We start from the raw sequence: 15,842 nt of genomic DNA, 5'->3' as shown, positions 1-15,842 counted from the left end.
CTCAAAGTCCAAAAAATTCCAGTTGGTTTAATGATCTAAACATAAGCATCCAATCTACAAAAGTTCGGTGAACTGGATATTGCCTGTGTTACTTTCAAGTGATTTATTTAAATGACTATTTTATAAACCCCTCATCCGTGGCATCTGGGTGCGCTGATGCATATGGAAAGCAACACATTAAACTGCCCCCAACAGACTGACCAAAGATCTCCTCCTTTTGTGTCACCTCAACGCATTCTAAGAAAAGCCTCCCCAGCAATTCCACAGAGTTAAGTAAAAGCCTGACCAACGAACAGCACTCCACCCTATGCCCTAAAAGGTGGCAAACTCTGAGGAACAAAGAGAAAGTTCTAAAACCAAAGACTCTCCAAAACATGTCGGACTCTAGACCTAAAAGCTTTCAAAGCTAGGGACCATAGCAAGAGTAGCTCAGCTGATAGCAGCCGTCATAATGGAGCATCATGGGGAAAGTGGTTTCAGATGGCTAGGTCCCACAGCTCTGTTAGATCAAAACCAACCATCCTGACTGGATGGGAATCCACAGCAGAAAGCTTGCATGACCTCTGAAGTTGATATGCCAAAGGTAAGGTTTACATTTCCTACAGGTTTTCATCCAGAAAATTATTCTGGATTTCAAAATAGGTTTCCCTCACAAAGCAAGCACATGAAACTACAAGGGTGGTAGGTGATTAGGGTGCGTTTGTTATGGGACATAGGACTTGGTCTAAAAAGGCTTCCCTCTTTACTGCATCATCTCCATCAGCGAGGTAGTTAATTCAAGTCATCCCCAAAGGCTGGCTTCTAGTGGTTTTATTGCTGTAGAAGAGCTTGGTCACTGACTTCTAAAAAGTTTCAAGGTTTTCCCCATAAACTTTTTAGAGAAAAAAAAGCTCAAAAGTCCCTGTCACACTCCACAGCTAATTCCAACTTTTAAATCTTCTCAATAATAATCTCTGATAAATTTTATCTCTTAGTCAGGCAAGTAAACTCATACGGTCTTAATTAAGACAGTTGTCAGACTTCACGTGATCCAAAGACTTTCTATTAGATTATTGTATTTATATACTGAGGCCACTGGCAAAATTTTGTTTTGCACAGTTCAGTGTTGCTAAAATAACATCAAGTTTAGGATTTAGGAAGACGAAGATTATACAGTGATAGAATGACTCGCCACCTTCCACTCTAGGTGCAAGGCACATTTTGACCTTGACTCTACTAAGATAAATTAATAGCACAGCATACGTATGCATATGTATATACACATAGATGAAGTATAAGAACCTGTATAGTGTAGAAGAGACTCCAGTAGCAACAATGCAGGATTAGAGATGCAGGGTCAAAACCTAAACCAATGAGGTTGGCTAGGATTTTTATTATAATGATTAGACTCTAAGCCACAAGCTGTCAGAGTTGTATATTCTCTTTCTCAATGGACTCAGCCAGATTTAACATCAGGCTCCCATCTCAACAAGAATAGTGCTTGTTTAATTTTGAGAGTTACATGATTAAAAAAAGAAAGAAAATGGGAAATCTACAGTAAAGCCCTTTTTATCGAATAAGAGATGGGACTTGGTGAGGTTCCCCCCACCTCCCCATAATAAATCACTTCTGTAACAAATTCTATCTCAGGATCTTTAAGCACTTTTCCCTGTGTAGCAGAGGTATAGTCTCCCTATTTTATGGATAGGGTAACAAAGGCACAAGGAGGCAGAGTGTTTCACCACAGACTTCCCGAGTCTTCTTGCTCCCAGTTCTATAACCTAACCACAAGGAGAGATTACTCACCTTGTGCAGTGTCTGGAGTTCTTGGAGATGGAGCACCCCGGGGACACATTTCAGATCCGAATGCGCTCTGTGCCTTTATCGGAGAAGTGCCTGTTCATCCAACGCATGCGCCCTGTGTCCGAGCTTATATAGGGCTGAGTGGGCAAACTGCCTTCTGTACTACAAAGTCCCACAAAGGAAACTCTGAAGCAGGAGGGCGATTAGTGGAGCTCTCATAGGGGACACACATTTCAAAGAACTCTAGTTATTGCACATGGTACGTAACTTCTTCTCCTTCATGGAGTAGTGTCTTATGGGTGCTCCGCTTCAGGTGACTTGCTAGCCATAACCCTTTAAGGAAGCAGAAGGTTCATAACAAGAGTTCAGCACTGAAGAAAGGACTGGGTTGTCTACTGTAGCATCTGATCTTACAGCATGACCCAAAGCACAATGGTTGGGAAAAGCAAGTACTGAGGTCCACATTGAAGTGCTGCAGATTTCCACAACTGTAACGACCTCCAGCAGGGCTACAGTTGTAGACTGTGACTGAGTAGAATGTGCAGTTCCTTGTAGGAGAGGTTGGAGATCAGCCAAACTGTAACAGGTAAGAATACATTCAGAGATCCATTTAGAGTCACTGCATGGAGATGGTGGATCCCCTAGGCCTGTCTGCAATGACAGCAAAAGTCTAGGGGATTTCCTGAATGGTTCATGGTTCAGTTTTGTCCAAGTAAAAGGTCAATGCCCTTTTAACATCTAGTGTATGGAAGGTGGCTTTGGGTATTGTCTTATGCAGCTTTGGAAAGAAAACTGGAAGGTGAATAGTCTGGTTAATGTGAAAAACTCAGAAGAAACCTTAGGTAAAAGTTTTTGATGGGGTTGTAATGATACCTTGCCCTTGAAGAACACAGAAAATGGAGGGCCTGCCATTAGAGTCCCAATCTCCCCAACCCTTCAAGCAAAAGTGATGGCCACCAAAAAGGACATCTTCATAGGCAAATGTAACGGAGAGCATGTAGCTAGTGGCTCAGCGGGCTGTTCCATGAGACAGTTAAGGACAAGACTGAGATCCTAAAGCAGAACAGATCACTAATTTACAGAAAAAGTTTTGTAAGACCTTTCAGGAACCTCCTTGTGGTTAGATGTGTGAAAAATGAGAAACCTTCTACTGGTGAGCAGAAAGTTGTTATTGATTCTAAGCGAACCTCGATGGAACTCTCAGATAGATCTCATACCTTCAGTTCCAACAGGTAAATACAAGACTGTGGAAAGAGATGACTGGACAGGTGAGTGATGAAAGTGGTTACATCAAAGACTATACCTTCTCTATTTCTGGAGATAAGTGCATCTTGTAGATTTTTTCCTGCTACTTAACAGTATAGGTTGTACTCCTGATGAACAGGACACCTCTAATCCCAAGAATCATTGAGGAACCGTGCCTGGAGTTGCAGAACATTCAGACTGGGGAAAAGTGTTTGACCTGCATTTTGAAACAATAGTTGAGAACTGAGGGCAAGAGGTGAGTTCGATGAGGTAAGGAAGCCAAACCTGCCTTGGCCAAGTTGGTGCAATCAAAATGTCCCTGGCGTGGTCCTGTTCATGCTGAAAACCTTTAAAAGCAGTGGAAACAGTGGATAAGCATCAATAAGACCCTTTGTTCATGTAATGAGAAAGGTGGTTGCTAGAGATAAAGGCTTGAGTCCTCCTCTGGAGCTAATTTTTTTGCACTCCGTGTTGGCTGCAGTGGTGCAAAAGTCAACCTCTTGAAACCCCCAAATTAGGAATATTTTGTAGAGACTCACAAGTCCAACTCCCATTCACAATTTAGGATAAAATGTCTGCTGACATCATTTGCCATGGTGTTTTGTATACCTGGGAAGTAAGAAGCTGAAATATCTGGTTGACTATTTACCAATTCCAAATCTTTATCACTTCGGTGCAGAGCGAGAGGGAACACGCTCCCCAATGACAAATAATATAATACATACAAGAGATGTTGTCCATCATGATCTTGATTGACTTGTTTTTGATTAGGGGAAGAAAGTGGCGGCAAACATTTCTGACCACCCTCAATTCCAGGAGATTCATGTGCAAGCACTGTTCTTGTTGTGACCGTTTGCCTTGGGACACATGAGGACTCAAATGTGCTCTCCAGCCCAAGAGAGAAGAGTCCGATGTTATTATGACCATAGGAGGATGCTGGATGAACAGGATTCTTGCACAAACCTTGCAAGGATCCTTCCACCAGGTGAATGGCTGAGTATCATTTCAGACTCTTTGTTGAATATATATGCTGCTCTGAGAGTCACTCCTGGACACACTGAAGATGTAACCTAGTGTTCTATGTTACAAAAACACAAGCTACCTGATGACCCAGAAGCTGCAGTCATGTTCTAGCTGGTATTTGAGGCCTGAACTGCATTCTTTGGATAGAGTGAGGAACCCGTCGGGAGACTTGCTCATCACCGAACCCAAAAACACTGCTATAAAAAAAATATATGCTGTATAGGGGTCAAGGCCATTTCTCAATATTTATTTGTAGGCCTACATTGTGGAAAAGTGAAATTGTTGTTTAAACTGCTGACAACACCTCCTGATAAGACTGCCCTTCGAGGAGCCAGTCGCCGAGGCACAGACAGACTTATTCCTAGATGATGCAGGTAGCGGCTACAACCACCATTATTTTTGAGAAAAACATTGGGGCGGAAGAATGGCTGAAGGGTAGGAATTGTTGGTGAATGACTATGAAATGAAGAAATCTTTTGAGAGAGGAATAAATTGCACGACGTAAGTAAGCATCTTTGAGGTCAAGAGTTGCAAACCAGTCCCTGGATTTGGGGGAGGAAATTATAGCTACTACGAACATCATTTTGAATTTCAGATGTCTTGACGTATTTAATCAATTGTTTGAGATCTACTTTTGGCCTCCAACCCGTTTTCCTTGGGTAACGGAATATACCTTTGACAAAGCCCTTGTCCTTTGGGCTGAAGTGGAACTGGTTTTATAGCCCTTTGACTTCACAGCGATGTGATCTCATGTCAGCAATTGATCGTGAGAAGGTCCCTGAAGAAAGAAGGAAAAGGCAGGTGGAAGGGGAGGATGGAGATAAATTGGATCATATAACCAGAAGTAACAGCGACTGATACCCCTTTGTCTGATCCATGGGAGACAGTAACCTGTTGGTATAGCAAGAGACAGTGTCCAAATTAAGGGAAAAGGGTGGAATAGTGTAGCCAAGAAACCCTATCAGGTGGTTCAAACTCCCAACCAAACCCACAAAAAGTGAAGTTTGGGAAATGTTGACGGGCTCGGATGAAGTATTCAAGTTAGTCACTGGCTCCTTTTTAGAAAATCTTGACCTCTTAGCCAGCAGTTCAGATGGTCTACGGAGAGTGGAACATTAAGCAAGATGGGATCTTTGCACGGACTGAGTCCTGTTGAATTTCTTTTTATTTGCAGGCATGTACATTTCCAGGAACTTAAGTGTAGACCTAGAGTCATTTAGGGAATGAGGTGAGCTGCCTGTGTAGTCTGCACATCACTACTGCAGTGGAAATAGACCTGGATGCAGTGTTGACCACATCAAGTAAAGCCTGCAAAGATGTCTTTGCCACGAGCTGACCCTCCTTTATTATGGTGCTATACGGAAAACGTCTCATAATTCAGGTAGTTACATTTCAACATCGGTGCTTGGTGATTCACAATCCCAAACTGTAATGTTGCCAAAGAGTAGCTTTTCTGACCAAAAAACTCCAGCCACTTCTGGCCCTTGTTATACGGGGTAGCTTTAGAAATATGCTGACTTCTCCTTTCATTAACTGTGTCCATGACTAGACAATTTGATGCCGGATGTGAAAACAAAAACTCAGAATCCCTGGCTGGGAAGGTAGAATTTTTTTACTGGCATCCTTGCATGTAGGAGGTGCCACTGCTGGAGTTTTCCAGATGGTCTGGGGTGGCTCAAGGACAGCATCATTAATTGGCAGCGCCGCCTGTGCTGAAGAAGTCTGCAATATGGCCAGGAGCTTGTGAAGGGAAGGTGGGTGAGAAAGGACCGAAGGCGCTGCACTCACACAGCCCTATATAGCCTCAGAATGGGGCATGTGGATGTGTAGGATGCAGGCGAAGTCTGAATGGGCACTGCTACCAAAAAATCTCTGATCAGAGGCACGGGTGCACGTGCACCTGAAGTGAGGCATCCACAGGGACACACCTCAAAGAAGACTAGCTTCTTTTAACAGATTTCTTAGTTTTCTGGTGACTCACCGAAAACTTCAAGTGAAGAAATCTTGAAGAGCTAGTCTATAAAAACCCAAAATACATACAGTACAGAGAACCTGGAGCACTTTCCTCATCAAATGAGTTTAAAGAAGTTCAAATTTTGAGCCTAAAAATTCTCAGTGTCTTCATTATCTGAGGTGTTCCACATCGTCCGCTCCATCTGACATTCTCAAGGGACCAAGCCAGCGCTTCTATCCTTCTAGCTGGGAAGCTAGATAATGCTGATCCTTAAAGAGCTTGACACTTCCACTTGTTAATAACTACAAGGCAATGCTGAGGGATTTTTAAAGTGACTGCTATTTAGCAAAGAGCCTGACTTGTGATTGCGACCCACTGTTTGTATTTGCACAAACTAAGTTTCTGCCCCAGTGGGAGTTGAGACAAAGGTAGCCTCAGTTTGACTTACTAAAAGAAAAGTGATTAAAATATTATGCTGATTACATTTTGTGTCACACACAATACCAAAAAGGCAAATAAAGTCTGGTTAGAATACTCCTGGGCTATGACAGTTCAGGGGAGGAAAAAAAGAAATAAAGAAGACTAATGCAATAAACTCTAATTCTCTCTTAATCTATCCCATTATTTCTAGATTTGAGTAGGCAGTTTTCCTTTAGAAGGCAAAATGGTAGTGGTGGAATTATGCCATCCTGCTGTCACTAACACACCACTTTGTGGATGGCAAAGATAAGGATTGAGCAAGAAAATGCTATTTAAAGCTTTGCTCAGGAACCTAGAAATTTGCATTTGATAGAAGGGATTTAAATTGTATTAGAAGGCAAGGTGCACGAAACAATCGCAGTTTATTACTATGTTGGTTCACTGCCTGAAACTATACTTATCGCATACTGCAGTAGCAGAGGAGAATCAGTCTTCTTTGCACTTGAGCTATATGCATATTAATAGAAGGTTAGCCAAGCACACGAACAGGAGAGGGGGCCAAACACTTGTTTTAAAAGTGGCTTGCAGATTTCAAATGGACAGAGCTGTGTAACTTGACTCTTAAGTCACATTTTGCATACAAGTTTCCCCCTAACAACAGAAATGGACTCCAATACAGGGTTTGGAAGAAAACCCTTAGCTATGTCATGGAGTACGTATTACAAGCACAATCCTGCTATCAGAGAGGTGGTTAGCTGATATTGATGATACTAGCTGATTCTAAGAGGCAGAACATCTACACATGATAGGAGCGGGGCCAAAGCGTGGCCATACAATTTATAGCGCAAGTTATATTATATAGCAAAACTTCATATGGAGAATATTCCTATCCAGTAAAATTCAAATATGAACGCTTCTTTTCCTTTCCCATTCTTCCTAAAGGAAGCCCAGACTAAGCAAGCCTGTAGGTTCCCCCAAAATTTAAAGAACCAGGATTGCCACCTGTCAATCAAGCTAAAATGGAACTTAAATTACAGCCTCGTCTTTCTCACCAAACTCCTGCCCCTTTAGCCCACACTTTCTTTCTATCCTCCAACTCATTATCCTGACTTCTCATGGTGGGTCTCTCTCCCGTCTTCCCCTATTCCTCAATTTTCTGGCTGCAAATGTGGGGCTGGGGTCACCAGTCTCACACACAAGGACATGGCAACTCTGTATGTTCAGCACCTCCTATGTGTTTAATTGGGCTCAAATCAGTAACTAACTGGCTGAACCACCAGAGATGGGTAGTGGTGAGTAGCACTCCTATATCATGGAGAGAGAATGGGCCTAGGTGCAAAACAAAGGATAGCAGGTGATATCCAAAATATTCGCAGTCCCTACACCACAATTACCCCTTTCCTGCTGAGACTGTGAAGGATGCTTGCGGCTGCTAAAAAATTTTAGACAACAGTCAAGGTAAGGCACACAGAGTGTGTGCATACACAGCACATGCTTCATGTCCTGCAGGTCTAGCATGCCTAGGGCAAACACCAGCTTTGCTCTGGTTACCTGAACAGTAGTAAAGTGTATGCTTACAGTTTTCACTTAGCTATGACACTTGGTTCAGGCCAGGAGGGTGTACTGAACAAGGAGGCGTTGACTGCATGGGCAGGAAGACAGGACTCATGACTGAGTGCTCATTCACATCAGGAAAACATTTCAACTTGCACTTGCAATGTAGATTTTGGTTGGGTAACACTAAGTCACATGCTGCAGAGAGCCAATCAAATTCTGCCTTGGCTTTTCATGATGGTCTTCCTGGTTTCTTCCTGCCATCTTTTCATTGGTCAATTTTATCTATTAAGAAACTATTGTAGTACAGACCAATAGGGACCAGAGCCACAGAAAAGCAGCCCACTTTAATGGTTGAGCACAGGGCTAGGACCCAGAAACTTGTACATTCTAAACCCTGCTGTGCTGGTGAGTACCAAGCTTTGGATAAGTCTGTGCTGTACATGTCCAGCTCTAAAAAGCAACTTAATAATGCTCCTCTACATTATAGGATGTTGTGAGGATTAAATAACTGGTTAATCTTTGTTTTGCACTCTGAAAATCTAAAGCACTGCAATGGCCAAGCATGACCAAGGCCAGGAACATGGAGCTGTTAATCCAGCAATTGGTTTAGCTGTTACCAGGAGCAGAAATGCCTGTATTCAGTACATTTCCTTCAAAAGCCCCCTTTCCTGGAGCTGCGCTGCACAGCTTTTCAGTGCGTTCTCCACCTGACTTACTCGTTCACAGGCTGCTTCCTTAAATCAATTAGGTGATCTTAGTATTAAAGCATGGATTGCAGTAAGCCAACATTTAGTCTATCCCCGTATGTTGGCAGGTTACAGTCCTAGATTTCTGCCATCTATACAACTAGTTTTATCCTTTGTCCAAAAGGAAGATATAAGATGGCACCAGTGTAACTGAATCTGTCCCCGCTGCCTGCTTCTGTGGTGAATGCGCCAGGATACACATTTCCTTTTGAAATGGGAGAAACAAGCAGGAGATGGACATGCTTGCCCTTTTAAATCACTCAGATGGGCAGCTTGCCCTGGTCTGTTAATGTGGGAGCTGTTCAATGTGAGGCTGAAAAGGTTCCCTCTCCAGGGAGAGCATCTAACTACTGCCAAACATTTGGTGGCCTTTAACGAAAAGATGCAATTTCTGCCAATACATCCCCAGCAGGCTAGTAAGGATGGGCTCCAAACATGGTGGGATTGTGATGCAGGGACTTCATAATGCTTGCATGGGGCATCTGGCTCTAGCTGACGAGCTCCAAAAGTGATCCTGGAAACTTGTAGAGATCATTACATTGGGATGCATGAAAAAGAAGAAGAGATGCTTTCTTACAATATATAGATAGTTATTTTCAAAAGAGCTTGACATTAATAGAAATGTCATGGCTGAGAGTGCTGAGAAACACTTTAAACACAGCTACAAGAGTTAACTATCAGAATTTTTCCCTTCTCCATTTCTACACCTGGAATGAGCAGACATTATCCTTCTAAAAAAATCCCTCCAAATAGATAGTATCGTACTATGATCATCTCACTAGCTCTTTAAACACTGGGGCAGGTTTCACTTTCAACCACCTATATTTAAATTGCTAATAACTAAAACAGAGCTGGCTGCAATCAAAGCCTGCACTGATGATGGATAGGAAGATCCACTTTACTCAGTGCCTGCTTCAGAACTGAAAAGGACAAAGAAGGGGTGGGTGAAATAGCACCATCCTAGCTTCTTAAGGGAACAATGCACCTGTTTAACTTTAATTGTTTCGGACTTTCTTTTTATTTTAAGATTTTGCTTTTGGGGTCCCAGCCTCAAAGCCCCACTAGCCCATAACAGTTCTTCCCAGTGAACATTCCCTGTTAAAAAATAGAGTACAAATATTTGTTACACAAAAATAATTCTCATTAAAAATAGTAACCTTGTGCACTGTACATTTCTGTTTGTATTGCTATCAGGAATGTATTTTTCTTTTTGAAATGGTGCCACAAGCTTTTTTGTACATGTTTCTGTATATTTTCTCCAGGCTGTCTTCAAAGACAGCTCTGTGGGGTTTTCCTTTGTACACAGCTGCACGGTTGGACCAATATTCACCATTATCCAAGTGAACGGTGGTGTTCTGCTGAGCTGATGAACTGTCAATATAAGCAAAGCCAAAAATGATCAGTCTGAGGAGAGGAGGAAACATGAGTCTGAAAATGTAGCGTGAACTCAGATACAGTGCTGAGAAATAGTGACATTTTACAAGTAGAAATATAATTATACCGCAATTATTCTAAGAAACAGAAGCCCATGTTATTAAAATACAGAAGACTTCATGTAACCAAGTACACTTTATAAATACCTCTGCAATAGAGGCAGAATTCATTTTGGAACAGAATGTGGTTGCTTTACAGTATTTTGATTGGCAGTGTGACTAGGCATTGAGCCCTATGCAGCAGCTACATAGGATGCGTGTCTCCTTTGAAGGTCAAAATGTAACTATAAGCAGCTATTTCAATATGAAGACAATCTATTCAAGGTAAATTAAATGACTGCAGTTGCAGCTATAATGTGTTCTATCCTCACCATCTCAGGTTAAAAATATATTTTACCAAATACATGATGATATAATGGCAATGGAATGTTACTTGTTTCTTCCCATTATGTGTCAGTGTTTTAATATTTGTAAGAAAAGATTTTCATATACCAGTAGCTTCCAGAATTCATTTTCCTAGAACCATCAAGTAGAATTTATCCTCTGAAAGTCTTCATTACCAAGCACTGACAGATTTTAATGCACTTATATATCTGAGCTTCATGGATTGTTTGCTTTATGTTAGGACCTTTGAAATAAACGATTGCATTATAATACACCCAACCAGTTTGATTTTATATTATATTATATTTGAAATTAGATCATCAAAAATTAAAAAGGTAACGATCAGTTCTGGGGTAAATTTTTCAAACACATCTAAATGAGTTAGATGTTTTTGAAATGTTTACCCCTGTTCTCTAAAGGTTCAGATCCCAACCCTACCATCTTCTGGATGGGAAAATAAACTGGGCATGTGAAGTTTACTGGTGGCCATTTTTGCCTGAAAAATAGAAGTAAGATTTGATTTTACAGGTACATTTCAAAAATGTGTTGCTTATGCATATATTGATCAAGTCACGTCACACCACTCCAGCAGAGTGACAGAATTTCCAGGTCTTAATATTCTGTCTTGAAGTTAATGTGTATTAAACAATGAGTGAACCAACATATGTGACATTATTCGTGAGGGTATTTTTAGCTAGCTACAGCATCTTGTACTGGAGGTTTCCACTGAAAGGTACACTTAAAACAATGGGAATGAGGTGGGGAAAGATGAGAGATTTAGGGCCAGATCGCTAAACCCTGGTCTCACTTTTTGCGCATGATAAACCGAAGGTATCATCTTCCACTTACAATTATACGCTGGGGCACAAACAATGTAATTTGGAAGCCAGTCTACATGCTATAGAAACAGGGAGTTGGGTGAAAAATGGTACCAGCTGTGCCCACAATTGTGGGCACAAGGCTGAAAATGCATAAAAGCCATCTTGACACTTAATCCCCTCCACAAAAACAGGCCCAGGTATTTTAAATCAATTGACTATTTGCAGTAAATTAAACATACCTTTCCTTACCATCCAGGTAGAACTGCACTTTACAGCTTTGACTTGTAAGAAACCAACACACAAGGACTGTCAATCAACAAGGGATCCTCATAGTCCCGTTTTGAATTTGAACAGTTCTATAGAATTGGAGGCCTCCAGGATTTGGGGCTAGATCAAGATACCAGATCTGTATTTTCTTTTCCACAGCCCATCCTACTATCTACCCTCCCGAAGAAAAGTCACAGACCGCAGCCCAGCAAATAAATATCCTATTAGGACAATGCATCCACCTTCATGTATACAACTCAAGCAACACTTCTACTTCCTTATTTAGACAGATTGCTCCCTATAGTCTGTATCTGCACTTCCTTCTACTAAAAATGTAATTTGGGCCAGAAAAACTAAAGTTCCTCACGTTCCTCCGTTCAAAAACCATCACAGTGTCAAACATGGCCGACTCGCCAAGAATGAAAGTAAAGTCGGCAAATTCCATATCAAGGTCATGACAAAGCCTTAAAGCTTGTCTATTTTTGGTACATTTCCATTAGTCGCTCCTTGCTCATGAGATATTCAGCATTGGTATGGACAAAGACAGCCATATTACAGAAAAGCCAGTCTCCTGTCTTAACTGGAAACCATCCTGACAATCTGAGCTAAGTGACCTGGGAATTAAACACACAAATCATTAATAGCAGGATTTCTGCACACAACTCCCCACTCTGAAATACTTGTCATGTGCTTTTATGCCCTCATACATCTCCTTCAGGAGTCCCAGAAGTTCTTTTCAGAGTGAACCATACACTAAATATTTCACACAACATGGACTTTTTCCATATTCTCAGTGGTTTTCAATCATCTACTTTACTGCAAACATTTTGTCGGCAGTACCATGTCCTCCTCTGAACTCTGTCTCTGTCCTTGTATCCTGTTGACAAGAACTGTGCAAACCCTGAGCAGTCAGATCATCCTTGAGTTCTTATGTCTCCTTTGCCTTTTGTGGAGTGGAATTAATGTTGCCAGTGTCTAACCCCAAGACGCAGTACTTTCCCAACCTGAGTGCCTCATTTCATATCCCGTCATTCCTTGATGCTGTAGTACTGGCATTATTTCCACCCCCCCTCCAAAGCTTGAAGTTTCAATACCAATCTTAAAGTCTCAAAGCTGCCTCAATACAGAGATGTGTGTACACAAACACACAGATACTTTGTTTGCTTCAACTGTCAGGGCAAGCAAACATAAGTGATACTGCCACTCCTTTATCTTAAGTATAGAAGTATTACCAACAACTTACATAGCAATTTCTCTAAAACTTAATAAAGAGAAAAGTGCTCTTTGACAGAAGCGAGTATGACTGTATTTGTAACCCTTAGTTACACCCTAACTGCAGAAATTAAAATGTAGGGTTTTTTTAAACAAATGTCAATAGCAAACCACTAAATCTTACAAGTGCACTACACTGCACAATATGAATGTTCTTCCTGTCTGCACATACGACGACGACTTGGCAGTCATTGTGAAAGTTTGCATCACATTTAAGTGTCAAAACATAGCTATTTTAGGTCAAATCTGCCTAGATTTAGCACTGCAATTCTGGAGGGTTTTTTTTCTTTTTAAAAACAAAAAGCAAAGGTACATAGATCTAATCCTGTTTGATATGTACATAGTGCCTTTCATCCTCAGAAATCCCAAAATGTTTCACAAATTACCACCAACACCCTTTCCTCACCCCTCCACCTCCGCAACTGCAACCATTTCTAGGTCACAGGATGGCAATGAACCAATGCACTATGAGTGGGAATGCTGGAGCAAGAGCTTCTTCAGATGAAGAGTACCAGAAGATACTAAGCCAATGTAAATTAAATAGGACCTTAGTTTTTGAGGTCTCATCTGAAATACATACACTAAACTACCTAATACTGTGTTTAATCCACCCTATCACAGATGAAGCATACAGAGTACGACAATCTTAAATTAAAAAAAAAAAATCCTCTCTCAGTTACATGCCTGGGAAAAGTTGTCTAGCTACTAAGCATCAATTTTCACATTTCTATAATTTAAAAGATAACCAAATACTTTTTTAAAAAATGGAAAATTTGCTCTCTGGCTGAGATTATAAAATCCAAATTACTGCCTAAGGATCATTTTTATGACCATGTACATCCTGAAAATAGGGATTAATGAAGGTTAGACTGACAGTGTCAGTCATAGCAGTATGGAAGACACAATGATAATTAACTGCATTTTGCTTTTAGGTAAAAAATCTTAGTAGGACTAACTCAGAGAAGCATTTGGCCATTTTACAGCATAATGCATAATTTAAAATAGAAAATGAATTATTTAAGTATCCATTTTGCAGCTAGATATGAGCAATGTGGTGTACATGTTGTTTCTATACCAATTACCAGACAGGACAGCATATATAGTAGTAACCAAACTTCACACCTGCTCTGTAGTTCACTGCCACATAATGAGTCTTTACACGAAACGTCTCTTGTCTTACTTGAGTCTCCTTTTGATGAGTTACTCTCATCCTAAAAAACAGAAATCAAATTCTCATTAGCCCGGTTTCTGATTACAATAGTTTCATTTAGAAATAGTTTCCTTTCATTTAGTAAATGACTATGAAACTGCTTACATTTCTCGAGGGAGAGAAAGGAAAAGGTGTAATGAACCAAATACTACTTATGATTAGTTTTAATTAAAATCACTGGAACTCAGCTAATAATTTTCAGGTAATAAACTGGAAAGAATTTCTAGGAGTTGTACATCCAAGGGCCTGTGCAGATGATGCTAGTCACTCATGCTTACTATACACACACAGGGCTGAGTGCTAGGAAGCATGCTGGTGGCAGCACTGCATTTGTATCTTGCAGAAGGGGTATGTGGGGTTCAGGAGAAGGGTATGTCTTTAGTTTAATGGACGTCAAGGTAACTATGATGTATTTACTAGGGTGACCAGATGTCCTGATTTTATAGGGACAGTCCCGATATTTGGATTTTGTTTTGTTTTTTTTATTAAATATGGGCTCCTATTACCCCCCACCCCGTCCCAATATTTCACACTTGCTATCTGATCACCCTAGTATTTACTGACTCTGTAGAGAAAGTCTTAAAAAGTAACTACTTAGGATTCTCCATCTTCCGAGTGCTTAACAAACATTAAATAATTAGTCCCCTGTGCAAAAGGTAAGTAGCATAATACCCACTAGAAGTCAGTAGAACAACCAAGACTAGAAGGTAGGAATCCCTTTGTGACAGGTGGGGTGCTACTTAGAACTGGGATACCACTGGCCTGCCTGACCCACCAGTCTGGGTTCCCACTCCGCTGTATTGTTGGGCAGCCTGCCAAGCCCTTCCTCAGGCTTCAGACTGAACTTTACTAGCACATGTACAGGTAGGGACATACCCAAGTGCAGCTTCACACAGCTGCAGGGGAAGGCTCAGCTAAGGAACCGCCCAGTACTCAAGTGCACCCCACTCCACTCTAGAGGGTAAATCCAAAATTATACCATCATGCGCTGCACAGAGATTCAAACACCGTAAGCTCATGAAATTCACCCCCTCCCTCAACGTGGAGAGGAATGTATACAGCTTTCTGCCCCACCGTTATGTTTTCCACTCACTGGTCTTAGACAAAACAAAAGAAGTTTATTAACTACAAAAGATAGTTTTTAAGTGATTACAAGAGAAAGCAAACAGATCAAAGCAAATTACCTAGTAAATAAAACAAACACACAATCTAAGATTAATATACTAAAGAAATTGGAGATGTGTAGCAAATTCTCACCCTAAATGTTGTTTTAGGCAGATTGCAGAGTGTCTTGAAGGCAAGCTGCACTTGCTTGCAACTTAAAACTCCAGTTATTCCTTGCACAGGCTAGACAGCCCTCTAGCCTGTGTTCAGCCCCTCTCCCCCAGCTCAGTCTTTTTGTTTCTTAGGTGTCATCTTGGGCAGTCATCTTGGGCGGGGAGCCAATGAAGAAGGAACCACGATGATGTCACTCCCCTGCCTTAAACAGTTTTAACATATGGTGGGAACCCTTTGTCACCCAGTTTGATTCCCATGCCCGGTCAGTGGAAAAACACTAGTATTATCATGGAGTCCAGTATCAGGTGACTTAGTCACATGCGCCTGTAGGACCCCACAGCCATGATTCACAGGCTGTTTGCAGTGTCCCCAGGAAGGCTTCCCCTTCTAAAACCTATTGTTCTCCCTAATGGTCCTTCCCAACCAGCCATCTAGACTGATTGCATTCTG

General features: G+C 41.2%; 1 protein-coding gene across 3 annotated transcripts in view; it reads right to left on the bottom strand.

Annotated features, from left to right (window-relative positions):
* The window catches only part of SPATA6 (spermatogenesis associated 6), a 64,911-nt gene continuing 49,069 nt past the window's right edge, over positions 1-15,842 (bottom strand). For 2 of the 3 annotated variants that reach the window (XM_030572730.1, XM_030572733.1), the window contains 2 exons: positions 14,027-14,115; positions 1-10,098 (listed from right to left, as the gene is read on the bottom strand). In XM_030572730.1, the coding sequence (XP_030428590.1) occupies positions 9,918-10,098; positions 14,027-14,115 (270 nt within the window). In that variant the 3' untranslated portion in view covers positions 1-9,917. The remainder of the gene's footprint in view (positions 10,099-14,026; positions 14,116-15,842) is intronic. The other variant, XM_030572731.1, reaches the window with a different exon arrangement.

Source organism: Gopherus evgoodei, chromosome 8 (genome assembly GCF_007399415.2).
Source record: "Gopherus evgoodei ecotype Sinaloan lineage chromosome 8, rGopEvg1_v1.p, whole genome shotgun sequence".
In the NCBI taxonomy this organism is placed as follows: Eukaryota; Metazoa; Chordata; order Testudines; family Testudinidae; genus Gopherus; species Gopherus evgoodei.
Note: the sequence above shows the minus strand (reverse complement) of the source record. Positions and strands in the feature narration are given on the sequence as shown.